The following is a 26,655-nucleotide window of genomic DNA, read 5'->3' as shown; positions in this document are numbered from 1 at the left end:
TTGAATCTTTGAACCTAGAGACAGTAAATAAGTGTCTAGCAAGTACAGCAGGATATCAGAAGCAATCTACCCAATTACGTCAGACCCAGAAACCAAGAACACAATATAGCCATCTTTGAATTGACTAGGTTATCCACTCAGTGAATTACCTAAGCCTGGGCTGGCAAATAGAGTTCATCTAGCCTGCCAAACCGCACTGATTCTTAACACCTGTCCAAAGTATTGTGTTAAAGGATGGCCATTTAGGCCATATCCAGACTCAGAAAGAATGTCCAATTGATGAGGAATATCTACCAGAGGTTCGAGAGGGGGAAAAGTATCTGCTTTCTCTGTGGTCATTTAATTCCCTGTAGCTGATCTTTCATAATTTTGCTGCTCATTAGCATTCCCAACAGACAAAGACACTGAAATAAGTGTTTTATAACTTGTTAGCTAATTTAGGCAAAACCTTTAGGGAAGACAATGAAATTAATGGATGATGCAATAATGGGACTGGTCAGGTATAGAAAAGGTATAGAAAACCCTGCATTGCATGATATGGATTTCAAAGTATTTATGCCATCCCTGAGAGCATAAATAATAGCACTATATACCTAATAATTCTATATAATCCCAAACAAAAGATACAATAGGGAGAAAGAAGCTTAAAGGATCATTGTATGCTATATTTTAAATTAGTCTTAAAATGGAAAATGGGTACATTTTGGGAACAATTAGAACCCTATCTTGAATATAGCCATTGGAACAAGAAAGAAATGCTACAAATAAAACAACAGGTCTAGTGAATGGATAAATGGTAAGTAGAGAGTAGTTATGTAAGCCACTAATCACGTAATAGAATTGACCACAGGGTTTGAAGTAGACCTACATTTAAAATCTGGCTCTTTCTCTGGCTGGGTTACCCTTTATAAAATTTCTTAGCTCAGTTTCAGTTTCCTCATATCTGGAGTTTGACACAATGAAATAACTTAAATGTCCAGCACATAGCAGGTATGTAGTAACTGACGCTCCTCAATCTCATAGGAGCACAATAAGCAATGACTATATGATACCTCGTTCTCTATGAAATCTTTCTGGAGGAAAGAAATGCTTAGAGGTAGAAAGCACCCCTTACTGATGCTAAGCAAGTGTGAAATTGGTGTTCCCTTCTTGTCCTACTATATGCTCTGTGTTCTTATTCTCTCTTACAAACCCTCCTAAGGTCACACACACACACACACACACACACACACACAACAGGCTAATAACTTTTGTGCTGACGCAGGATAAAAAGGAGGTAGGAGAGCTAAGGGAAGGTCTTGGGCAGGGTCCTTGAGAGAACCTTCCTGCCTTGGGAAGGACTACCAAAAAGTGATAAACAATGAAGGATTCAGTGAATCCCTCATGGTATTCATATACTTGAATTACCATTCAAAGAAACACATTTCTGTTTATTGAGAAGTTGAATAATTAGGTTTCTTTTAATCTTTGAGCTCACAGATACTAAATAAAAGTGGCTAACAGGATATCAGAAGCAACCTACCCCACTTGTGAAATATAAAATGTAAATTAGGAATAATTTAATAATAAACAAAAAGTAAATTAGGAATCTAGCCCATGTACATTTATGGGTCTTGGTCTAAATAGTCACTTTTACCAAATATAGTATTGTTTGCTTACCACAAAAAAGATGTCCACAGTTTGTTTCAACAGGGAAGGAGGCTTGATGTAAACAGATTGGACAATACATGTCAGTGTAGAACTGCTGTCGAGCAGCAGCAGGGGCATCCTGAGGAGAAAACAGGGATTCATAATTACACAATGCACCCAGGGCTTTCAAAGTTATCTCTTAATTATACTTAAGAACACAGTCAATAGTGTATAATCCTCATCAAGTTTTAGATGTGCATTAGCTTAAAGTCTTATAAGTTTGATAAAATTATGAAGCCAAATTGTTGTTTTATTAAGCTCCACGGTCTCTACCTTCCTTCCTGAGCACATTTTAAAGACAAAAACCTACATTGACTCAGGAGTTTCTCTTTCACTGTTAGAATGACTATGTTATTCTGAGAAACACAGGCTGAGCTAATGCAAAAGCTAAAGATATATCAAACGGTTTCCCAAGTAATAGCTTTTAATCATTTCTTACATCTTTTTCATTCATACATTCCTGGTAAGTGTTGCACGTGTGCCGTGCCTCACAAAGGGACCAGAATTAAACTTGCAAAGAATATTGGTCATTTTGGAAGAAGGAAATTTAATACCATTGGTACCTTGAACTTAATCTTCCACATGGTCAGATTAGTAAAATTTAATGTTCCCCAGTTACATCACTGTTATGAGATTGTAATAGGAATGTTGAATAGAATCATCACTACAAGAAGCATCCAGATATCAAAGAACCCATCACAATGTAAGTGCTATGAAGGAGCACTTTACCTATAGGACTCGCTGCAGTGACCCAGGCACTGGAAGGAATCTAGCACAGTATGTAATGTGTATCTTTGAAGATACTTATAAAAAACTATATTCACAGCACCCAGCACACCTCTTATAAAGTAGCCAGCATTAAAAACGTCAAATACCAAAAAAAAAAAAAAAATTATAGAATTCACTAAATATGAACTATTCTTAGTTGTAAACCAAATCAAAGATTTTTGTCACCTGGGTGCCTGGGTGGCTCAGTTGGTTGAGCATCCGACTTTGGCTCAGGTCATGATCTCACAGTTTGTGAGTTTGAGCCCTGCGTCAGGCTCTGTGCTGACAGCTGGGAGCCGGGAGCCTGCTTCAGATTCTGTGTCTCCTTCTCTCTCTGTCCCTCCCCCACTTGTGCTCTCTCAAAAATAAATAAACGTAAAAAAAAAAAAAAAAAAGATTTGTCACCTAAAACTAATAAACATAACCAAAATCTCCTATTTCTTACCAGTCCTAAAATACTAGAATATTCTATAAGCTACGGTCACACCTTGATGTTATAGTCTTTTATATTATTTAAAACAGAAAAACAGAAAAACACATAGCACTTAATTAAGTCTCCCTCTCTACCTTTTATCTTATTATTCTTTGTAAATTAACTAAAACAAAACAAAAACAATTACCAGTTACCAGTGCTGTCCAACAAAACTTTTTGCAGTAATGGATATCTCCTTTATATCTTTGAGTATTGAGTCCTTGAAAGGTGACTAGTGTAATTAAAACATACTGAAATTTAAATTGTATTTAATTTTGGTCAATTTAAAATTAAATGGCTACATATGGGTAGTTGTTACTATACAGACCCGCACAGGAAGGGCTAAGTCACTAGCTTTATTCTAACGAAAGCTACATGCCATGTGTGAGGTAGGTGAACTGGAAAGTGGTGCAAAGAAATCTGGAATATCCAGCTCAGTGTAGGACTTCTGGATAGCCAGATCTATTCATGTAATTCCAGTGTGCATTTAAGTAAATCTTAGTGATCTAACATGTTAGATGGGAATGATACTTGTTGCCTTACTTGTGTTTGCAGATTAAATAAGATAGTTGTAATGTGAAAGCACTCTGTAAATTATAAAACACTATCCCAGCATGAATTATTAATAACAACAGCCCTTGAACAGAGTACTATTAACATGCTTAAGCTATTTTTACATCAGTGAATTGAAATTTTATGAAGGCAGGAATTCTTGTTTGTTTAGCTCACAACTGAATCCTCAATGCCCACAACAATGTCTGACATATGGTAGATGTTTAATAAATATTTGGTGAATGGATAAATTATAAAACCCTCTTCGGAATTAAAATTTAATTGGTGGGAAATCAATTTTTAAGGGTTTTTGTTTTTTTGATATTAGCTATCTTGACATACAGGTGTATAATATCCTACTTATTCCAGCCTTCGTGAAATACATTTCTGGTTCGTAGAGTCCATTTGGTTAAAAGCAAAGAAGAGGCAGAAAAGTTTTATTTTTTTGCCTAACTAGTTTTATTAACTTTGACCACTGAAGAAAAAGAAGAGGAAAAAAAAAAAGCCACCCCTTACAGTCATTTCTTTGTAGGTCTTAGATGTTAGAAAAATAGCTTATCTAGGGTGCCTGGGTGGCTCAGTCAGTTAAGCGTCTCACTCATTTCAGCTCAGGTCATGATCTCATGGTTTGTGAGACTGAGCCCCTTGTCAGGCTCTGTGCTGACCGCATGGGGCCTCCTTGGGATTCTCTCTCCCTCTCTGACCCTCCTTTGCTTGCATGTGCACATGTGGTCTCTCTCTCAAAATAAATAAATAAACTTAAAAAAGAAAAATAGTTTTTCCATTACATTTCATTAAAGCCAATTAGATATTATTTCCTCACAAATAACTAATAGGAAAACTGCTGGGGTTTTTTTTGTTGTTGTTGTTTTTTTAATGTTTATTTTTGAGAGTGAGAGTGTAAGCAGGGGAGGGGCAGACACACAGGAAGACAGAGAATCCAAAGTGGGCTCCAAGTTGTCAGGGCAAAGACTATGTGGGGCTTGAACCCACAAACCGTGAGATCATGACCTGAGGCAAGGTCTGATGCCCAACTGAGCCACCCACACACCCCGGAAAACTGCTGTTTTTAAAGCAGTTTTGGGGCATCTGGGTGGCTCAGTTGGTTAAGTGTCCAAGTCTTGATTTCGGCTCAAGTCATGATCTCACAGGTTCAGGAGTTCTAGCCCCACATCCAGCTTCCACTGAAAATGTGGAGCCTGCTTGGTATTCCCTCTCTCTCCCTCTCTCTCAGAATAAACAAACAAACATGCACATGAAAACATTTGAATAGTTAAAACTAGTCATTTGCCTAATCTGAAAATATACAATCAATAGAATCACTTAAATTAGTAAAGCAGGAAAACACCCCATGTTTCCAAACAGTAATTTATTGTTTCATCACCATTTCATATGTAAGGAGAATAGCAACATCTACCCCTTACATAAATACACATATTTATATAATAGCAATAGTACCTGTTCTGTTTGAAGTTGCTCCCGAAGCACCCTTACTAATTCTTGGTTTTCTGGGTGAATGTTTTGATGGGCGTTTCTGTTAAATAAAATATAATAAGCTTTGAATACAAAATATTGCCAGATGAATCCGTTTTCTTTATGGGTCTAATTTTCAACCAAGAACTTCATAAACGTAAATGATGGCACACAACTGTACTCCAATTCCAGGACTGAACATTCCAGGCTACTCTGTGAGGCGTTCTAAGGTTACCGAATACAGCGGATTTCAGGTTCAGCTGGCAAATGATGAAATCCAGAGGCCTAGCACCTTGTAGATTTGATGTAACTGCAGGTTTACAAATCATCTGAAGAACGATTAACACGTTTATTTCTTCTGCAAAATTCCTTCAAAATAAACTATATAATTCTAGATATTATTATGCATTTGAACACTTTTGCATATCTAATTAGATCTTTCTCCCATAGAGCTTTTCACAGATCTTCATAGAGCTTTTATGAGGAAAGGGGGACAAAACAACAGAAAATAAAACCATGTCATACAGAAAAACCCAGACGTAACATACCACTTATACCTTAACATTAACAATCAAAAGGGAGATTCAAAGGCAAGAATTTAGTGGCTGATACACAAGGATGAGATAAGGTATGTGGGTATTGGAAATTGGAAGGGGTGGTTTAGGTTGGCAGGGTGGGGTTGAAGATTTACATCTGAATCACAGCTTAATTCCATTTGGCTGTAACAGTTTCTTCTAAACTTAAACATTTTTTAACAGCAATATTTTAAGTCCACAAAATCCCAGTGTTACTTTATATAAGAGCCTTTATTTCCTGGGTGAGCTAATACCCAACAGTGATAAAAACTCTAAATCAATAACTTAATGGGACATGGAAAACTTTTTAAAATACATCTTACGATTATTCAATTTTTAGCAAAAAATCCAAATTTTAGGAAAAAAGCTGGCAAAAAAAACCCATTAGTTTTGAAGAACATTAAAAAAGTCAAATTTCTTTTTGTTTTAATTTTTTTAATGTTTATTTATTTTTCAGATAGACAGTGTGAGCAGGGGAGGGACAGAGAGGGAGACCCAGAATCCGAAGCAGGCTCTAGGCTCTGAGCTGTCAGCACAGGGCCCGATGGGGGCCCCACGAACCGCGAGATCAGGACCTGAGCCGAAGTCGGACACTTAACCAACTGAGCCACCCAGGAGCCCCCAAAAAAGTCAAATTTCTAATCAGAAACTAAACATAAATGTAATAAAGCTACTTGAACTGTTTAAACATCTTAAATTCTGGTGGATTATTTATTTTAAATATTACCTTTTTACGACTGAATAACAATCTCTGTGGTGGAAACAATCTATCCGGAACAGCCCAAGGAACCATCTCATTTAAGTATCAATAACTACCTACCTAAACAGCATTTCTCTGTTCTTTGACAGTGGAAAACCATTCCCTTCTCCTTGAAAGAAAGACAGTTACTACTTTTCAGAGTACACATATAAACCATGTAACTGGAAGGTCTTTCTTTTGGTTTCTTTCCATAAAAGAAAAGATACAAGATTGTAAAATCTAGTAGTAGAATGTTAGAAAAGTCAAAGTATAACCAAAGAACAAGACAAACAGCCTGAGATGTTGAACGAAGCCTGTAGTTTAGGCAATTAAATGGGATTAGCAACTGTGAGTCCAGAACCAAAAATCTAGAAAATAATGGGATAGTTAAGACAGACTGAAAGTGAGATTAGAAAACCTCAAGATGTGATCACTTCAGCGATGAGAAAATGACAGCATTTGACACTAGGTCTAAAGATGCCGAGGAAAACAATGGCTCTAATACAGAAACAAAATATATCATTTACCAATGATTTATGGTCCTTTGTTATTCATGAAAGGAGAAACCAAAATTATCAAACCAGTTATGTGGCTCTGGAAAGAAGTCAGGAATCTCTGATAAGAGGAAATAAATGATACCCAAACTCTGGGTCAAGAAACAAAGTCTGAATCAAAGTTCACAAATGTGCAAGAGCAAATCTGTGGTTTATAGGTTAAACTGCTTACCAAACCCTTTGCACTGGTTTTTAGTATGTCAACAAATGGCAGCTATTCATAACAGCTTAAGAAGGGAGGACAAAAAGATTTAGAAAGAAATATATTATAACTGTAATACACTGCTGAAGGAAATTAAAGAAGACATAAATAGAAAGACATCCTGTGTTCATAGACTAGAAGACTTAATATTTTTAAGATGTCAGTACTACCCAAAGTGACCTATTTACAGATTCAATGCAATCCCTGTCACATCCCAACAGGATTCTTTGCAATATAGAAAAACCCAGATCTCAGGAAGATGGCAGAGTAGGAGGATCCTGAATTCACCTCCTCCTATGGACACATCAAGGCAACAACTACATACCGTAATACAATTCACTCTGGAACTGAACTGACTGGCAGAACAGCTCCTCCACAGCTAAACATATAAAGAGAAGTCCACATCAAGAAGGGCAAGGGCAGAGATGTGGTCAAGAACCAAACCCTCTACACAGTATCCCACAAGTGGGAGGGATATCACAGGCATGAAGGTCAACTCTGAAAAGGGAGATAAAGCTTAACATTGGGCATCCCCAGCCTTGGGGAACTGTACTGCATTCGGCCTATGTAGCCAGATGTTTATGGGAGACAGTTCTGATACTCTCTTTCTACCTTGCTAACCTTGTTAGTCCTGCTCGCCCCATCCCAGCATTCACCTGTGGAACTGCCCCACCCAATCATTCTACCCTGGCAGGCACCCTTTCAAAGTGGTTCCTGCCCTGGTGCACCCAGCAAACAGTCCTGGCTAGAACTGGCATCTGCTCCAAAGCAATTCCTGCCCCAGAGAGGGAGGAGAGCCAGCCCTGCACACCAGCATGGCTGCAGCAGATGTGGCTAGGACGCTCAGCTGGTGGTGCAGGAACCAGCCCCACCCACCATAGCAGCAGCAACACACATGCCCAGGCACAACCAGATAGCACCTGCAGCCTACAGAGAGGACACCATTGGAGCACCTGGTTCTAGTGATGGAGGTATGGGGGGTGGGATTGTGCTACTGGGCCCCAAAGCACACCTTCTACAGAAGGCCAATATCTTCAAGACTAGGAGACCTAGCTGACATACCTAATACATAGAAACAAACACAGAGAATCAGAAAAAATGAGGGACGGAAGATTATGTTCCAACCAAAAGAACAAAACCAAACTGGAGAAAAAAGAATTAAACAAAACAGAGATTAAATAGTCTACATGATTAAGAGTTCAAAATAATGGTCATAAACATTTTCACTGTATTTGGGAGAAGAGTAGATGAACTCAGTGAGAACATTACAAAGAGAAAACATAAAAAAAGAACCAATCAAAGCTGAAAAAAATACAGTAAGTGCAATCAAAAATACACTAGAGGGAATCAACAACAGAAGAGAGGATACAGAAGAACAATTCAACGAATGGAACACAAGGTAGGGGAAAGCATCCAAGCTGAACAGAAAAAAAGGATTTTTAAAAAAATGAGGATAGGTTAAAGGATCTTTATGACAATATCAAGCATACTAATATTCACAATTATGGGGGGATCCAGAGGCAGAAGAAAAATAGAAAGGGGCAGAAAACTTACTTAAGAGATAATAGCTGAAAACTTCCCTAAACTGGGGAAAGAAACAGATATCCAGGCCTAGGAAGCACAGAGAATCCCCAAAAATATGAACCCATAGCAGTCCACACCAAGACACATAATTAAAATGCCAAAAATTAAAGATAAAGAGAGAATCATAGAAACAGCAAGAAAAAATAAAATAGTTATATACAAGGGAAACCCCATAAAGTTATCAGCTGGTTTTTCACAGAAACTTTGCAGGCCAAAAAAGGTCTGGTATGATATATTCAAACTCTAAAAAGAAAAAGCCTATAACCAAGATTACTCTATTTGCCAGAGTTGTCATTCAGAATTGAAGGAGATATAAAGAGCTTCCCAGACAAACAAAAGTTAAAGGAGTTCATCACCACTAAACCAGCCTTGTAAGAAATGTTAAATGAAACTTTAAGCAGGGGGAAAGAAAAAAGTCAAAACTATAACAACATTATGAAAGGAAAACATTTCACTGGTAAAAGCAAACATACAGTAAAGTTAGATCGTTCTTTTATAAAACTGCTATGAAGGTTAAAATACAAAAGTAGTAAAATCAATTATATCTACAAAAACTAGTTGAGATACGCACGTGCACACACGACAGGGGTGCCTGGATGACTCAGTTGGTAGAGCATATGAATCTTGATCTAGGGTTGTGAGTTCAAGACCCACATTGGGTGTAGAGCTAACTCAAAAAAAAAAAAAAAAAAAAAAAGATACACAAAATAGAAAGATGCAAAATATGACATCATATACATAAAACATGCAGGGAAGGAACAAACATGTATTGCTTTCAGAATATTTTCAATCTTAAACAACCTTCCACTTAATGTAGACTGTTATATATACATAGGATATTACATATGAATCTCACGGTAACCACAAACCAAAATCCGACAATAGACACACAAATAATAAAGAGAAAGTAATACAAGTAAACACTAAAAAAAGTAATCAAATAACAAGGGAAGAGAGCAAAAGAAAAAGAAGGAAAAGAGAACAACAAAAACCAGAGAATAGCTGACAAAATGGCAATAACTTCATACCTATCAATACTCACTTTTTATTATTTTTTCATCATAGTAAGTGCACTCTTTAATCCCTATCAGCTAATTCACCCTTCTCCCCACCAATCTCCCTTCTGATAACCATAAGTTTGTTCTCTATAGTTTTGTCTTTCTCATTCTTTTTTCCTTGCTCATTTGTTCTGTTTCTTAAATTCCATATATGAATGAGACCATATGGTATTTGTCTTTCTCCAACTTATTTCACTCAGCATTACATTTTCTAGCTCTCTCCATATTGTTGCAAATGACAAGATTTCATTCTTTTTTATGGCTGAATAATATTCCACTGCATTTGTATACCACATCTTTTTATCCATTCATCTATAGATGGACACTTGGTGGGGGCACCTGGGTGGCTCAGTCAGTTGAGCATCCGACTTCAGCTCAGGTCATGATCTCACAGCCTGTGAGTTCGAGCCCCACGTCGGGCTCTGTGCTGACAGCTCAGAGCCTGGAGCCTGCTTTGGATTCTGTGTCTCCCTCTCTCTCTGCCCCTCCCTTGCTCATGCTCAGTCTCTCTGTCAAAAATAAATAAACATTAAAAAAAAATTATAGATGGACACTTGGCTGCTTCATAATTTGGCTATTGTAAATAATACTGCAAATAAACACAGGGGTGTATGTATCCTGTTCATTAGTGTTTTTGTATTTTGGGGATAAATACCCAGTAGAGTGATTACTGAATCACAGAGTAGTTCTATTTTAAATCTTTTGAGGAACCTCCATACTGTTTTCCATAGTGGCTGTACCAGTTTGCATTCCCACCAACAGTGAACAAAGACCCTTTTTCTCCACATCCTTGCCAGAACTTGTTGTTTCCTATGTTTTTGATTTTAGCCATTCTGGCTGGTGTGAGGTGATATCTCATTATAGCTTTGATTTGTATTTCCTCGATGATGAGTGATGTGGATCATCTTTTCATGTACCTGTTGGTCTCTGTATGTCTTCTTTGGAGTAAATCTATTCATGTCTTCTGCCCATTTTGTAATTGGATTATTTGTTGTTGTTTTTAATTTTTTAATGCTTATTTATTTTTGAGAGAAAGAGAAAGAACGTGAGCAGGGGAGGGGCAGAGAGAGGGAGACACAGAATCTGAAAGAGGCTCCAGGATCTGAGGTGTCAGCACAGAGCCTGACACAGGGCATGAACCCACGAACTGTGAGATCATGACCTGAGCTGAAGTCTGACGCTCAACTGAGCCATCCAGGTGCCCCTATTTTTTTGGTATTGAGTTGTATAAGTTCTTTATATATTTTGGATACTAACCCCTTACTGGATATATCATTTGCAAATATCTTCTCCCATTCAATAGGTTGTCTTTTTGTTTTGTTGACTGTTTCCTTTGCTGTGCAGAAGCTTTTTATTTTGAGGTAGTCCCAATAGTTTAGTTTTGCTTTTATTTCCCTTGCCTTAGGAGACATATTTAGAAAAATGTTACTACAGCTGATGTAAGAGAAATAGCTTCCTGTGCTCTTTTCTAGAATTTTTATGGTTTCAGGTCTCACATTCAGTTCTTTAATCCATTTTGAGGAAACTCTCATAAACAAGCTAATGTTACACATACAGAAACTAGAAAAAGAATGAACAAGGTCAAAAATTAGTAGAAGGAGGGAAATAATAAAGATCAAAGTAGAAATAAATGAAATAGAGACTCAAAAAAAAATAGATCAGTGAACCTAAAAGCTAGTTCTTTCAAAAGATAAACAAAATTAATAAATCTTAGCCAGACTCGTCAAGAAAAAAAGACAGAGAACTCAAATAAATAAAATTAGAAAGAGAAGTTGCAACCAACATTACAGAAATACAAAAGACTGTAAAATACTATAAAAAATTATATGCCAACTAAATTGACAACATAGAAGTGGATAAACTGCTTATAAATATACAATTTTCCAAAACTGAATCAAGAAAAAAAGGAAAATCTGAACAAACCAATTACTAATAACAAAATTGAATCATAATCAAAAAACAACCAAGAAAGAAAAGTCCAGGACTAGAAGGTTTCACAGATGAATTCTACCAAACACTTAAAGAAGAGTTAATACTTATCTTTCTTGAACTACTTTAAAAATATAAAAGAGAAAGAAATGCTTCCAAATTTATTCTATGAGGCCATCATTATCCTGATACCAAAACTGAACACAGATACAATAAAAAAAAAAAGGGAGAGAAATTACAGACCAATACTCAACAAAATATTAGCAAACCATATTCAGCAATACATTAAATGGTTCATTCACCATGATCAAGTTGGATTTATTCCAGGAATACAAGGATAGTTCGATATCCATTACTCCATCAACATGATACACTACATTAACTATATGAAGGATATAATTCATATGATCACCTCAATAAATGTAGAAAAACATTTGACAAAATTCAATATACGTTCATGATAAAAACTTTCAATAAGGTGTGTTTAGAGGACACATACCTCAACATAATAAAGGACATAGATAAAAAACCCATAGTTAACATCATAGTGAATAGTTAAAAGTGGAAAGCTTTCCTTTAAGAGCAGGAACAAAACAAGGATGCCTATCCTTGCCACTTTTATTCAACACATTACTAAAATCCTAGTCACAGCAATCAAAGAAGAAATGAAAGGCATCCAAATTGGTAAGGAAAAGGTAAAATGGTCACTATCTGCAGATGACATGATACTACATGTTGAAAACCCTAAAGACTCCACCAAAAATTATTAGAATAAGTGAATTCAGTAATGTTGCGAGATACCAAATATACAAAAATCTGTTCCATCTCTATACATTAATAAAGAAATAGCAGAGGGGCACCTGGGTGGCTTAGTTGATTGTGTCTGACTTTGGCTCAAGTCATGATCTCCTGGTTCATGAATTTGAGCTCCATATCAGGCTCGCTGCTGTCAGCATAGAGCCCATTTCAGATCCTCTGTCCCCTCTCTCTGCCCCTCCCCTGCTTGTGCCCACTCTCTCTCTCTCAAAAATAAATAAACATTAAACAAAAAGTAGCAGAAAGAGAAATTAAGAAAACAATCCCATTCACAATTGTACTGAAAAGAATAAAACACCTAGGGATAAATTTAACAAAGGAGATTAAAGACCTGTACTTTGAAAACTATAACATACCAATGAAATAAACTGAAGACAACACAAACAAATGAAAAGATATAACATGCTCATGGGCTCAAAGAATTCACATTGTTAAAATGTCCATACTACTAAAAGCAACTTACAGACTCAATGTAATCCCTATGAAAATACCAACAGCATTTTTCACAGAACTAGAACAAATAATGTCCATAATTTGTATGGAACCACAAAAGATCCTGAAGAGCCAAAGAAAGAAGAACAAAACTGGAGGTATCACAATCCCAGTTGTCAAGATATACTACATAGCTATAGGAATCAAAGCAGTATAGTACTGGCACAAAAGTAGACACATCAATAGAACAGAGAGCCCAGAAATTAACCCATGCTTATATGGTCAATTAATTTACAACAAAGGAAGCAAGAATATACAATGGGGGAAAAGGCAATCTCTTCATTAATGGTGTTGGGAAAACTGGACACCTGCATGCAAAAGAATGAAACTGGACCACTTTCATATACTTTTATACACAATGGTAAATTCAAAATGGATTAAAGACCTAAAGTAGAGCATGAAACTATAGAACTCCTAGGAGAAAACACAGGCAGTAAACTCTTGGGCATCAGCCTTAACAATATTTTTTCTGGTCCTCTCTCCTCAAGCAAGGGAAACAAAAGCAAAAATACACTATTGAGACTGAATCAAACTAAAAAGCTTTGGTACAGCAAAGGATACTATCCACAAAGCAATAAGGTGATATATTGAACAGGAGAAGACAATTGCAAATGATAATAGCCACCAAGGGGTTGATATCCAAAATATATAAGGAACTCATACAATTCAGCACCCAAAAAACCCCACAAATAATCCGATTAATAAGTGGTAAGAGAACCTGAAAAGACGTTTCCCAAAGAATACATACAGATGGACAACAAACACATGAAAAGATGCTCAGTGTCACTAACCATCAGGGAAATACAAATTAAAACCACAATGAGATATTACCTTACACCTGTCACAATGGCTATTACCAAAAAAACAAGACATGGTAAGTGCTGGCCAGAATGTAGAGAAAAGCAAACCTTTGTGAACTATTGGTAGGAATGTAAATTGGTACCACTGTGGAAAACCAAGTGGCAATTCCTTAAAAAATTAAAAATAGAAATATCATACAATCTAGTAATTCTACTTCAGGGGATTTACCCAAAGAAAATGAAAACGCTAATTTGAAAAGATATATGCACCCCTATATTTACTGCAGCATTATTTACAATAGACAAGATATGGAAACAACCTAATTGTCCTCTGACAGATGAACTGATAAAGAAGATGTAATATATGTACACAATGCAATATTACTCAGCATAAGAAAGAATGAAATCTAAGGGCACCTGGGTGGCTCAATCGGTTGAGCGTCCAACTTCGGCTTAGGTCATGGTCTCACAGTTTGTGAATCTGAGCCTCACATTGGGCTCATTGCTGTCAATGTGAAGCCCACTTCAGATCCTCTATCCCCCTCTCTCTGCCCCTCCCCCACTTGTGCACGCGCTCTCTCTCAAAAATAAATAAACATGAAAAAAATATTTTAAAAGAATGAAATCTAGGGGAAGGAGGATGAAAGAATGAAATCTTGCCATTCATGACAACGTGGATGGACCTAGTTGGTATTATGCTAAATGAAAGTAAGTCAGATAAAGACAAAAACGCCATATGATTTTATTTATATCTGGAATCTAAAAAACAAAACAAATGAGCAAACGAAAAAACAGAAGCAGACTCATAAATACAGAAAACAAATTGGTGGTTATAAGAGGGGAAGGGGATGAGCAAAATAGGTGAAGGGGATTAAAAGGTACAAATGTCCAATTATAAAATAAATAAATCACAACAGTGATTACAAAATAGGAAATACAGTGAATAATTTTTTATGTTCACAGATGGTTACTATACTCATTGTGGTAAGCATTTGGTAATGTTTATAATTACCTAATTACCATGTTATACACCTGAAACTAATATTGCATGTCAATTATACTGCAATTAAAAATAAAAATTGAGGGGCACCTAGGTGGCTCAGTTGGTTAAACATCTGGCTCATGGTTTTGGCTCAGGTAATGATCTCACTGTCCGTGAGTTTGAGCCCTGTATCGGGCTCTGTGCTGACATTGCGGAGCCTGCTTTGGATTCTGTGTCCCTCTCTCTGTGCTCCTCCCCCACTAGCTCTCTATCTCTCTCTCAAAATAAATAAAAAATTAACTTACAAAAAAAAAACATTTAAAAGAAATAAAAATTGGAAAAAAAAAAAAAGAAAGAAAACTCCTAATGGGGCTCCTGGATGGCTCAGTCAGTTAAGTGTCCAACTTCCACTCAGGTCATGATCTCAGGGTTAGTGAGTTCAAGCCCCACATTGGGCTCTGTGCTGACAGCTCAGAGCCTGAAGCCTGCTTCAGATTCTGTGTCTCCCTCTCTCTCTGCCCCTGTCCTACTCACACTCTGTCTCTCTCTTTCTCAAAAATAAATAAACATTAAAAAAAATTTTTTTAATAAAAATTTGTATGTTACATCAACGGATCCCAACTAGCCAAAACAATCTTGAAACAGAGTGAAGTTATAAGACACACACTTTCTGATTTCAAAACTTACTACAAAGCTATAGTAATCAAAATGGTATGGTACTGACATAAGGACAAACATATAATAATGGAATAAAACACAGAGTCCAGAAATAAACTCATATAAATGGTCAAACTATTTTTGGTAAGGATGCCAAGACCCTTCAGTGGGGTAAGGGTGGTCTTTTCAACAAATGATACTAGGAAAACTGGATATCCACATGCAAAGGAATGAAGATGGATCCTTACCTTCTACCATACACAAAAATTAACTCGAAATGAATCAAAGAGCTAAAACTGTAAAAATCTTAGAAGAAAACACAGGGGAAGATCTTTGTGACCTTAGATTTGTCAATAATTACTTAAATATGACACCAACAACACAGGCATCAAGAGAAAAAACAGAAAAATTGGGCTTTACCAAAGTAGTGCACCATAAAGAGAGTAAAGGGGTGCCTGGGTGGCTCAGTTGCTGAGTGTCCGACCCTTAATTTTGGCTCAGGTCATGATCTCATGGTTCATGGGACTGAGCCCTGCATTGGGCTCTACGCACTGAGAGTGCGGACCCTGCCTGGGATTCTCTGTCTCCCTCTCTCTCTGCCCCGCCCTCTGTTCCCATTCTCTCTCTCTCAAAATAAATAAACACTTTTTTAAAAAAAGAGAGAGGGACACCTGGGTGGCTCAGTTGGTTGAGCATCTGATTTTGGCCAGGTCATGATCTCAGGGCTCATGAGTTTGGGTGCTGCATCAGGCTTGCTGCTGTTAGCATAGAGCCCACTTCAGATCCTCTGTCACCCTCTCTCTCTGCCCCTCACTTACTCTCTCTCTCTCTGAAAACTAAAAAGCACTTTAAAAAAGAGTAAAAAGGGGCACCTGGGTGGCTCAGTCGGTTGAGCGTCTGACTTTAGCTCAGGTCATGATCTCACAGCTCCTGAGTTCGAGCCCCATGTCAGGCTCTATGCTGACAGCTCAAAGCCTGGAGCCTGCTTCAGATTCTGTGTCTCCCTCTCTCTCTGCCCCTAACCCACTCACATTCTGCCTCTGTCTCTCTCAAAAATAAACATTAAAAAAAAAGTTTTTTAATAAAAATAAAAAAGAGTAAGACAACACACAGAATCGAAGAAAACATCTGTAAATCATATAGTTGGTAAGTGATTAATGCCATAATATATCAAGAACTCTCACAACTTTTGTGTCAACTATACTTTGATTAAAAAAAAAACAACAAACAACTCTCAGAGGACACCTGGTTAGCTCAGTTGAGACAGCATAAGACTTGATCTTGGGGTCTTGACTTCAAGCCCCACATTGTGTGGACAATCTATTAAAAAAGACTCTCATTACTCGAAACAAAAAGCAAGCACCCAATTCAAAGATGAGAAAAGAATCTGAATAGAGTTCTCTTCAAAGAAGATACACAAATAGCCAATAAGTAAATGAAATGATGATCAACATCATGAATGAAATGCCAAATCAAAGCTCCAATGAGATACTACTTCATACCCATTTGGATGACAATTATAAAAAAAAAAAAAAATAGAAGGTATCAAGTGTTGGCACAGATATAGAGCAATCAGGGGCACCTGGGTGGCTAAGTCAGTTAGCATCTGACTTCAGCTCAGGTAACGATCTCATGGTTCGTGGGTTTGAGTCCCGTGTTGGGCTCTGCACTGACAGAGCTGAGCCTGCTTGGGATTCTCTCTCCCTCTCCCTCTCTGCCCCTCCCCAACTTGCTCTTTCTCTCTCTCTCAAAATAAATAGACTTAAAAAAAAAAGAGAGAGAGATACAGAGAAATCAGAACCATTGTGCACGGCTGGTGGGAATGTAAAATGGGCCAGCTAGTGTGAAAAACAGTTTCCTCAAAAAGTTGAAATAGAGTTACCATATGATCCAGCAATTCCAATTAAAAGCATTTGACAGACCCAAATGTCTATCAAAAATAAATGGGTAAACAAAATGTGGTATATATATATGGTGGAATATTATTCAGGCATAAAAAGAAATGATATTCTGATACATGCTAGAATGTAGATGGACCTTGAAAGCATCATGCTAAGTGAAATAAGCCAGATACAACTGGGCAATTATTTTATGATTCCACTTTATGAGATTCCTAGAACTGGCTAATTCATTGAGATACAAGATAGAATAGAGGTTACCAGGGCTTAGGAGGAGGTAGAATGGGCAGTTATTGTTTAATTGGCATAGTTTCCGTTTAGGAGAAGATAGTTCTGGAAATAGATAGTGGTGATGGTTATGCAACATTGTGAATGTACTTAATGCCACTGAACTGTACACTTAAAGTGGTAAATTTTATGCTGTTTATTTTACCACAATACAAAAAAATTATGACTCAAAACATCAAAGAAATTACAGAAAAGAGACAAAAGTTTCCTTTGAATTATAAACTACACATGCTACCCCTCTCCCAACTCATCACTAATTGATAACTGCAGTTGAAGTAACAGGATTACAAATGCCAAGTGAATTTGAATCTGAAGAGCTGGACAGAAACTTAAACTGACCTCCCACTCAATCAGATGACCGATTCAAGACAATGTCTAAATAATGGAGCACCTTACATAATTTGAAAAGTGACTTAGGCTGATCCAAAATCTATCATTTATCTTTACTTACTGGTCTTAGTTCTGTCAATGAAGCCACATGGAATAAATCTAATTCTTCTTCAATAAAACAAGCACTGATCAGGGCACTTTGGTGGCTCATTTGGTTAAGTGTCCCACTTTCGGTTTCAGCTCAGGTCAAGATCTCATGCTTTCATGAATTCGGGCCCCATCCCCTACTTGGGATTCTCTCTGCCCCCCCTCTCTCTGCCCCTCCCCCACTTGCACTGTCTTTCTCAAAATAAATAAAAAGCTAAAAAAAAAAAAAAGCCCTGATCATTTTTTTTTTTAACGTTTATTTATTTTTGAGACAGAGAGAGACAGAGCATGAACAGGGGAGGAGCAGAGAGAGAGGGAGACAGAATCTGAAACAGGCTCCAGGCTCTGAGCAGTCAGCACAGAGCCCGACGCGGGGCTTGAACTCACGGACCGCGAGATCGTGACCTGAGCCGAAGTCGGACGCTTAACCGACCAAGCCACCCAGGCGCCCCACCCTGATCATTTTTAAAGACAACTTTTATGTCCAACAGTATTTTCCACTAAGCTAGATATCCCCAGTCCCTTCAAGCATTCTATATGGTTTCTATAGCTTTATCCATTCTGAAAACTTCCCCTGAAATGTTTACCGGTTTAAAATTATTCACCCCCCCAAACATAAAATTAAATTAAATTAAAATAAAATAATTCACCCAAACTGTATATAAGCCAAATGTGACCTCTTCCTGGTTATTTTGATTACTGCAGCCTAATACTGTTAAGTTTTTGACATCTCCAACACACAATTTTATATATTAAATATAAAACTTTTAGTTTGGGCTTCATATCTTCCCAGTCTGTGGGGAAAACACTCTTATTATATAAGTAATAAATACCCATAGTAGGGAAATTAGAAAAAAAAAAATAAGGGGAAAAATATTTTAAAATAAAATTAATTTTATCAAAAATAATTTTTAGACAGTATGGTTTACTTGACTTACGGTTTTGTGATGTCTTTTAAATTTTTTTGCTTTTAGAGAGAGCACAAGTGGAAGAGAGGGGCAAAGGGGGAAGGGGAGGGGAGAGACAGAGAAAGAGAGAGAGAGAGAATGAATCTTAACCAGCCTCCATGTTCAGTGCAGGGCCCACTGCAGGGCTTAATCCCTTGATCCTGGGATCACAACCTGAACTGAGATCAAGAGTTGGATGCTTAACCAACTGAGCCATCCAGGCATGCCATGATGTATCTTTCAATCAACAATTCTCACTCCACAATTTATCATGGATACTTCAACTTGACAAAGTTCTATCTTCATCCCATTCTTAATAAAAAGCAGATACTTCATTTGTATCTGCCAAGTCATGACTCATTTTTAAACAGCTTTATTGAAATATAATTCACATACCATACCACACAATTTACCCATTTAAAACGTACAATTCAATGGTTTTTAGCATATTCACACATATATACAAACATCACTACAGTCGATTTTAGGACATTTCCATTACCTCAAAAAGAAACCCTGTACCCCTTAGCTATCATTCCTCATACCCCCATCTTTCACTCCAGTCCCAAGCAATCACTAATCTATTTCCAATCTCTACAGGTTTCTCTATTTTGGACATTCATATGAACACACATATATATGTGGCCTTTGTATCTAGCTTACTTCACTTACTATATGTTTTCAAATTTCGTCTATGATGTAGCATGTATCAGTATTATTCTTTATATAGCTGAAAAATATTCTATTGTATGTGTGTACCACATGTGTTTATCCATTCATCCATTGATGGACATTTGTTTTTTTTCCTACCTTTTGGCTATTACGAAGAATGCTGCCATGAACATTCTTATAGAAGTTTCTGTGTGCAAATGTGCTTTCATTTCTCATGGATATATATACACTTAGGAATGAAATTGCATATTTAATCATTTGAAGAAGTGATAGTTTTCCAAAGAGGTTGAATCATTTTTAGATTTCTACTATCAGTGTATGAGGGTTCCAATTTCTCCACATCCTCAACAATGGTTATTATCTGATTTTGTGATTCTAACCATCCTAGTGGGTATGAAATTGTGTATCACTGTGATTTTGATTTTGATTTCTCTGATAATTAACAATGTCAGGCATATGTTCATGTGCTTATTAGCCATTTGTATATCTGCTTTGAAGGAATGTGCATTCACATTCTTTGCCCATTTATTAATTGCATTATTTGCCTTTTTATTATTGAGTTGTAAGTTCCTTATATATTCTAGATCCATGTGACATATGGACATATGATTTGAAATGTTTTCTCCTGGGGTGACTGGGTGGCTCAGTTGGTTAAGCATCTGACTTCAGCTCAGGTCATGATCTCTCAGTTCATGAGTTCAAGCCCCGCATCAGCCTCTGTGCTGACAGCTCAGAGCTCAGAGCATGGAGCTTACTTTGGATTCTGTGTCTCCTGCTCTCTCTGCCCCCACCCCTGCTTACGCGTTCTCTCTCTCTCTCTCTCTCAAAAATAAATACGCATTAAAAAAAAATGTTTTCTCCTATTCTATGGGCTTTCCACTTTCTTGATTATGTCCTTTCAAGTACACAATTTGGTAACTTTGATGAAGCCCAGTTTATCTATTTTTTCTTTTGTTGCCCATATTTTGTGTCATATCTAAGAATCTTGATGTTTAAGAACCTTTTCTATAATTTTTACAACAAATTCATTGATTTGTAATTTTTGAAATTAATCTTTTTTTCTATTTAATACTTTTCTCAAAAACTTTTTAATGTTCATTTATTTTCGAGAGAGAGACAGAGTATGAGCAGGAGAGGGGCAGAGACAGAGGGAGACACAGAAGCCAAAGCAGACTCCAGGCTCTAAGCTGTCAGCACAGAGCCTGATGTGGGGCTCCAACTCACGAACTGCGAGATCAGGACCTGAGCCGAAGTTGGACACTTAACCGACTGAGCCACCCAGGTGCCTCCATACCTTTTTTTTTTTTTTTTTAATGTTTATGTATTTATCTTGAGAAAAAGAAAAAGAGAGCTTGCAAGCAGGGGAGGGCAGACAGAAAGAGAGAGAAAGAATCCCAAGCAGGCTCTGCATTTTAAGTGCAGAACCTGATGTAGGGCTCGATCCCAGGAATTATGAGATCATGACCTGAGCCAAAATCAAGAGTCAGACACTTAACCGACTGAGCCACCCAGATGCACTTCTATTTTATACTTGTATACTTTTTTTCCATTTCTGTTTTCAATTTTATATATATATGTGTGTGTGTGTATATATATATACATGTATATATGTGTATATATATGACATATATATATATAATTTTATTTATCTTTGTGTGTTAACACTTAAATTTCTAGTTTATATCCTAGTCTGTGTATTGGCATATAAACATCTGAGGCTTTTAAAGATTGTTCCTGATTCTACAGCAGTAATTTTAATCTTTTTTTTTTCTTTAACATTTATTCATTTTTGAAAGAGAGAGAGAACGAGCGGGGGAGGAGCAGAGAGAGAGACATAGAATCTGAAGCAGGCTTCAGGCTCTGAGCTGTCAGCACAGAGCCCAATGCCGGGCTTGAACTCACAAACTGCAAGATCATGACCTGAGCCAAAGATGGATGCCCAACCACCTGAGCCACCCAGGCACCCCTAATCTGCTTTTAAGTTTATTTATTTTTGAAAGAGAGAGAGCATGACTGGGGGGGGGGGGGGGGTGGGTGGGTGGGCAGAGAGACAGAGAGATCGACAGAGAGAGAGGGCTGTCAGCAGAGAGCTGGATGCAGGGCTTGAACTCACAAACCGTAAGATCATGACCTGAACTGAAATTAAGAGTCAGATGCTTAATTGACTGAGTCACCCAGGTGCCCCTAATTGTAATCTTAATTCCCTACATACTGTCCAACTTTTTTTTTTGCCTGTTTTTCCATTTGAAGACTGAAAATATTTTGCACTTATTGTCTGCATCACTTACAAATTGAGGGATTCAATTATGAAAATTATTATCTTAAACTGTGATACTTCCATTGAAAATATTAATATTTTATTCAAAATATGGTGATAAGTTTAAATTTTATCTCATAAGACAGCTGAGGACAGGAAAAATATATAGTAGCATTTAGAGCCTAATGGAAAATAAAATACCTTAGTAAATATATACAATCACTGAGCTCTATTACTCACTTTTTAAATGAAGCATTAAAAATTACTAGAAGCAGTCAGAAGGCAGTGGCCCTTGCAAATATATATTATTTCAACTCTTTTGTCCTTTAGTCTCACCTGAAAAGTGCATATACCAGGGTAGCAATCAAAGCGAAACTGACCACAACTGCCACAAGTACTTGGTCACTTACTCCTTCTATGACTGAATCATCATCCAGTTTCAAACTTTGAACCTCACTGTGATATTTGGCCATTCCAAGTCTAAAATATAAAGAAACAAGAAGAAAGTTACAAATGACACAGTAAAAATGAAATATACTAATCAAAACAACGTAAATATAACTGACTTCTAAGGTTTTTAAATTTTCAGAGTGCCCACTTAAGGAAGGTTGTTGCATTAAGTACAACTCCAGTGAGGATTCTCCCTTTGAGTTCTGTAAAATTTGCCAGACACATTATTTTGAGGAAAAGAAAATTCTACTTCCTTTAAAGTAAACAATTACTCTAATTTGTCATCCATTTACAGTTTTTAAAAACAAATTAAAAAATACCGTTTCTTCTTCAAGGTCAGTTCCTTTAATCTTAAAGGAAAAAAAGACATTCCTCATGCTCAACAGCTCTTCTCATTCTTGAATACCAAATCAATTCTCCAAGTAAATCAGATCCCTCCTCTCCCTTATAGCACTAAATGTGTCCTGGAATGCACCATGTATAGATAAGGAAAGCAATATATTCTCTTCTTATGTAAATATTCCTATATTATCTAGCTTAGTGCTCTGTACACAGCAGGACCTAATAAATACACGTTTAAATAAAAGTGACTTACCTTACTTACAGTGTTAGTAATTTGAAAAGTAAAAGACATTTAGGCTATAGCACATTTATGTCTACTAAGATTAGTTGAATTAATGAAAATTCTGGTGCTTGAAAACAATTAGCCTCACCTGGAACTAAACTCAGCTTATGGTTCAGAATTCTTTGAACTGCCTGGAATATGGAATCACTCTGAGGCTGCATTTCCTTATGAAGAGAAGAGGGAGGATATGAAACTCTGCTTCCCATACACTAAGCTAGAGAAAAATGGTAATATTCAATTTCTATAGGTATGAAGGGAAATAATCCAACCACATCAGAGTCCAAGTATCATAGGTAATTCTTATTTTTTATATGGCAAAAGAGAAAAATGTAGTCTCATAAGACACCACAAGGAAAATAAAGGAAGTAAATATTCAATTAAATATATATGACTATTCATAATTAAAATAAAATCCTGCAAGGGCACCTGGGTGGCTCAGTTGGTTAAGCATCTGACTTTGGCTCAGGTCATGATCTCGCAGCTCCTGAGTTCAAGCCCCGTGTCGGGCTTTGTGCTGACAGCTAGGTGCCTGGAGACTGTTTCAGATTCTGTGTCTCCCTCTCTCTCTGTCCCTTCCCCCTCATGCTCTGTCTGTCTCTCGCTCTCAAAAATATATACACTTAAAAAAAAAAAAAAGAAACTTAAAAAAATAAAATAAAATTCTGTATATAGGTACCTTATTGCACTGATAAGTTTTATTCATTAATCTAGTGAGTCTCTGTTAAGAGGAAACTGTGAAAGTCTAACACCTTTAAGAGAATCTGAACTAGCAGCTAAAAACGAAATTTACCTTATGGAAGCAAACAAACAGATCAAGGTCAGTTTCCATCGGCTTTACACATAATAACAGCCTAATATATCAGGAACTTTCTAATGATAGGTTTCAAATAACCATTATGAAGGCCACACACCAGGAAACTTGGAAAAGCAGCTGTAACTTCATTATTTTCATTCAAAAGAACAGTTAAATGAACTGCCAAATGAAAGTGAAACAACAGCCTCAAGTAGTGTAGGGGTGGGTCATGTAGTATTTAGATATTTATTTTTTCAGGTTTCCTCTTCTTATATTTTATTTTATTTTTTAAAAGATTTTAAGTAATCTCTACACCCAACGTGGGGCTCAACTCTACAAGCCCAAGATAGAAAGTCACAGGCTCCGGCGACTGAACCAGCCAGGTGTCTGGCTCTTTTTAGAGATGCTATGTACAGCTGTATCAAAAGTCCTAAGAACAGTCAGAACTATTTCTATCTGCAGAAAGATAACCAAAATGCTATCCCCTTGTGTCAAGATTTCCCACCTCTAACTACTGAAAAGTGAAAAGATTTTTCCCTATGCTATACATTTAGGCAATTCACTACTGAATAGGAGAATTTGTCACCCCAAAATATGACTTTTGGTTTAAGAATTACTTTAGACTGGTTATTAAAAACAAACAGCAAAGGAAAGGCTCTGAAAACTAAGTAGAAGCTATCCTTTTTTTAAGAGCCATTTATGAGTAAAATCTCCATTTGTAAGGGCGTCTCTCTCTGTACCGGAAGAGGAGGACTAAATATCTAGAAACTTTTATGAATGGGGCAGGGACTTAAATCTGCATAACATTACCCTTGTTTGCTGTGCTTTTCCTGGGAATCTCTCATAACTATGCTCCCTCCCTCCCCCAACATCTTTCTTTGGTCTTTAGCTGAAGGTGGTATATAATGTGATGGTTTGGGACATTTTGGAGTTACTCAGTTTTCCTGGGTACCTCCCATGTACGCAGAAGGTTTATAAGTTATTAAACTTCTGGGGTTTTTTCCTGTTAATTTGTCTTTTATTACAGGGGAGTCTCTGCCAAGAACCTAGTAGAGAGATAGTTATTTTTTTCTCCCCTACACTCCTTGTATTTTTTTTTAAATGGGTTACACTTGTTTTTGTGTTCTTTCAAGTGCAATCAATGGTAATGTGACTAAATTCCACCGTACAAATTATCTATTCTTTTAATCCTACTGTATATTTAACCTCTATGCAACTAAGATATTGCTTATGATATTGCTTCAGGCACACTTCCAAGAGCTCAGAGAGCCAGGATACTCTAACTCTTGCATGGCCATATGAAGTTATTTGCATAATTTTACAGCAAAAGTTCCCAATGTTATTAAAATGAAGACACAATACCACAAATTCTAGTATCCCCAAAGGTGTTTGGGCTTAGAGAGGAGAGGTAGGGGGGAGAGTGCTGATAAATTTCTGAGAGGAACAGAGAGGTCAGCTGCATTTTCTGGTTACATGGAAATCCCAGCTAAACCTAGAGCTTTCATATGGAAAACTACTAATCACTGACCTAATTGTTGCGGGCTGCCAATAGCTCAACTTCCACCAGTAATTTTTCTTATGATCAGAGTTAAAAAACAAAACAAAACAAAACAAAACTGCAGGAACTAATAGCTCAAAAATGGGGTATTATAACATCACTCTGTTTGGAAAGAGGCTGATCTAAGATTACAGAGGATAAACACTAAAAAGAAAATTTTCTACTTGAGGAGATGACATAATATCTCAATCTCGAAAAGTCAATCTTATCTGAACTTCAGTTCAACTTTTGCTTTTCACAGTCAGGTCTTGTCTAGATCAGAACAGTGCTCCTGGTTTTGTTCAATGGCATTGGCTCTCAACTCAAGCCTAAGCACTGCTACTTGGACATTAACAGTCCTAGATTTTAGTTCCAATTCTACTACCACAAACTGTGCCCTACATAAACTCTAATGACCTCTCATTTTCAGCAAAATGTAAAAACTGCGCTTGAGGATTCTTAAGTTCCTTCCTGAATTACATCTCTCTGATTCAGGGTTTTTTGAATTAAAACAAAACAAAACAAAACAAAACAAACAAAAAACCTCAGAAAGATAAATACAAGTTAAAAGTGGTTACACGTGGGAAATAGACCTGAGAGCCAGCCTTTCACCTTTCCCAGGACACAGTTCTATAGTATTCCTTTAACCATAAAAATAAAAGCCAGAGTGCCTAACTTCCTCCCTTGAGTGATGAAAATTAGGCTTCAGTGCTCAAAGACAAAATGTCTGTGTCCGGTCCCATTCTTACCTATCACCCTAGTCACTCTATTTCCTGATGGTCGCCTTCCTTCTAAAGGTATCTATCAAGGGCACTCTAAGACACTCACAGAGACATCTTATTCCTTAGAGCAGTGCACAGGGAATATTACATGTGTTAGGGGCCACTAAATGCTTACTTGAAACCCAGAAATAAAGTTTATAAACTTATAGAACATGATTTCTAATGTATTTCAAAGGATCCTATCAAATATGAAGATAAGAGTTACCAGTACTTCATTTTTGTTTGAGATGCACAGAAACAACACACCATAGATCTTGGAGACAGTGTGGTATAATTGATAGAAGCCTGAAGAGGAATGGGTTTCTAGCTTGGGTTTTGCTATTGATTAGCTAAGTCTTAATAAGAAGTAGCTTCATATATTAGAGAAGCATAAGCTTTGGAGTCAGGCAACTGTGTACTCATGTGAAGTCTGCATCTCAACTCCCTCATATGTAAAATATGTAAAAATAATTTTAACCATATCAAATGCCCACTTTTTTTAAAAGTAATTTCCACACCCAACGTAAGGCTCAAATTTACAACCTTGAGATCAAGAGTTGCATGCTCTACCTAGTGTGCCAGCCAGGTGCCCCTCAAATGCCCACTTT

At 37.0% G+C, this 26,655-nt stretch overlaps 1 protein-coding gene across 6 annotated transcripts in view; it reads right to left on the bottom strand.

Moving 5' to 3' along the window:
- RNF170 (ring finger protein 170) overlaps positions 1–26,655 on the bottom strand; it is a 43,677-nt gene that overhangs the window by 14,469 nt on the left and 2,553 nt on the right. For 2 of the 6 annotated variants that reach the window (XM_058720497.1, XM_058720495.1), the window contains exons 2-5: positions 23,045–23,120; positions 22,218–22,361; positions 4,940–5,015; positions 1,660–1,768 (exon numbers count right to left, since the gene is read on the bottom strand). In XM_058720497.1, coding sequence (XP_058576480.1) covers positions 1,660–1,768; positions 4,940–5,015; positions 22,218–22,354 — 322 coding nt within the window. In that variant the 5' untranslated portion in view covers positions 22,355–22,361; positions 23,045–23,120. Of the gene's footprint in view, positions 1–1,659; positions 1,769–4,939; positions 5,016–22,217; positions 22,362–23,044; positions 23,135–26,655 lie in introns of those variants that run through there. The other 4 variants (XM_058720494.1, XM_058720496.1, XM_058720498.1 and 1 more) reach the window with 3 other exon arrangements.

The sequence above is a fragment of the Neofelis nebulosa genome, chromosome 3, assembly GCF_028018385.1.
Source record: "Neofelis nebulosa isolate mNeoNeb1 chromosome 3, mNeoNeb1.pri, whole genome shotgun sequence".
In the NCBI taxonomy this organism is placed as follows: domain Eukaryota; kingdom Metazoa; phylum Chordata; class Mammalia; order Carnivora; family Felidae; genus Neofelis; species Neofelis nebulosa.
This window is presented reverse-complemented; position numbering and strand designations above follow the sequence as displayed.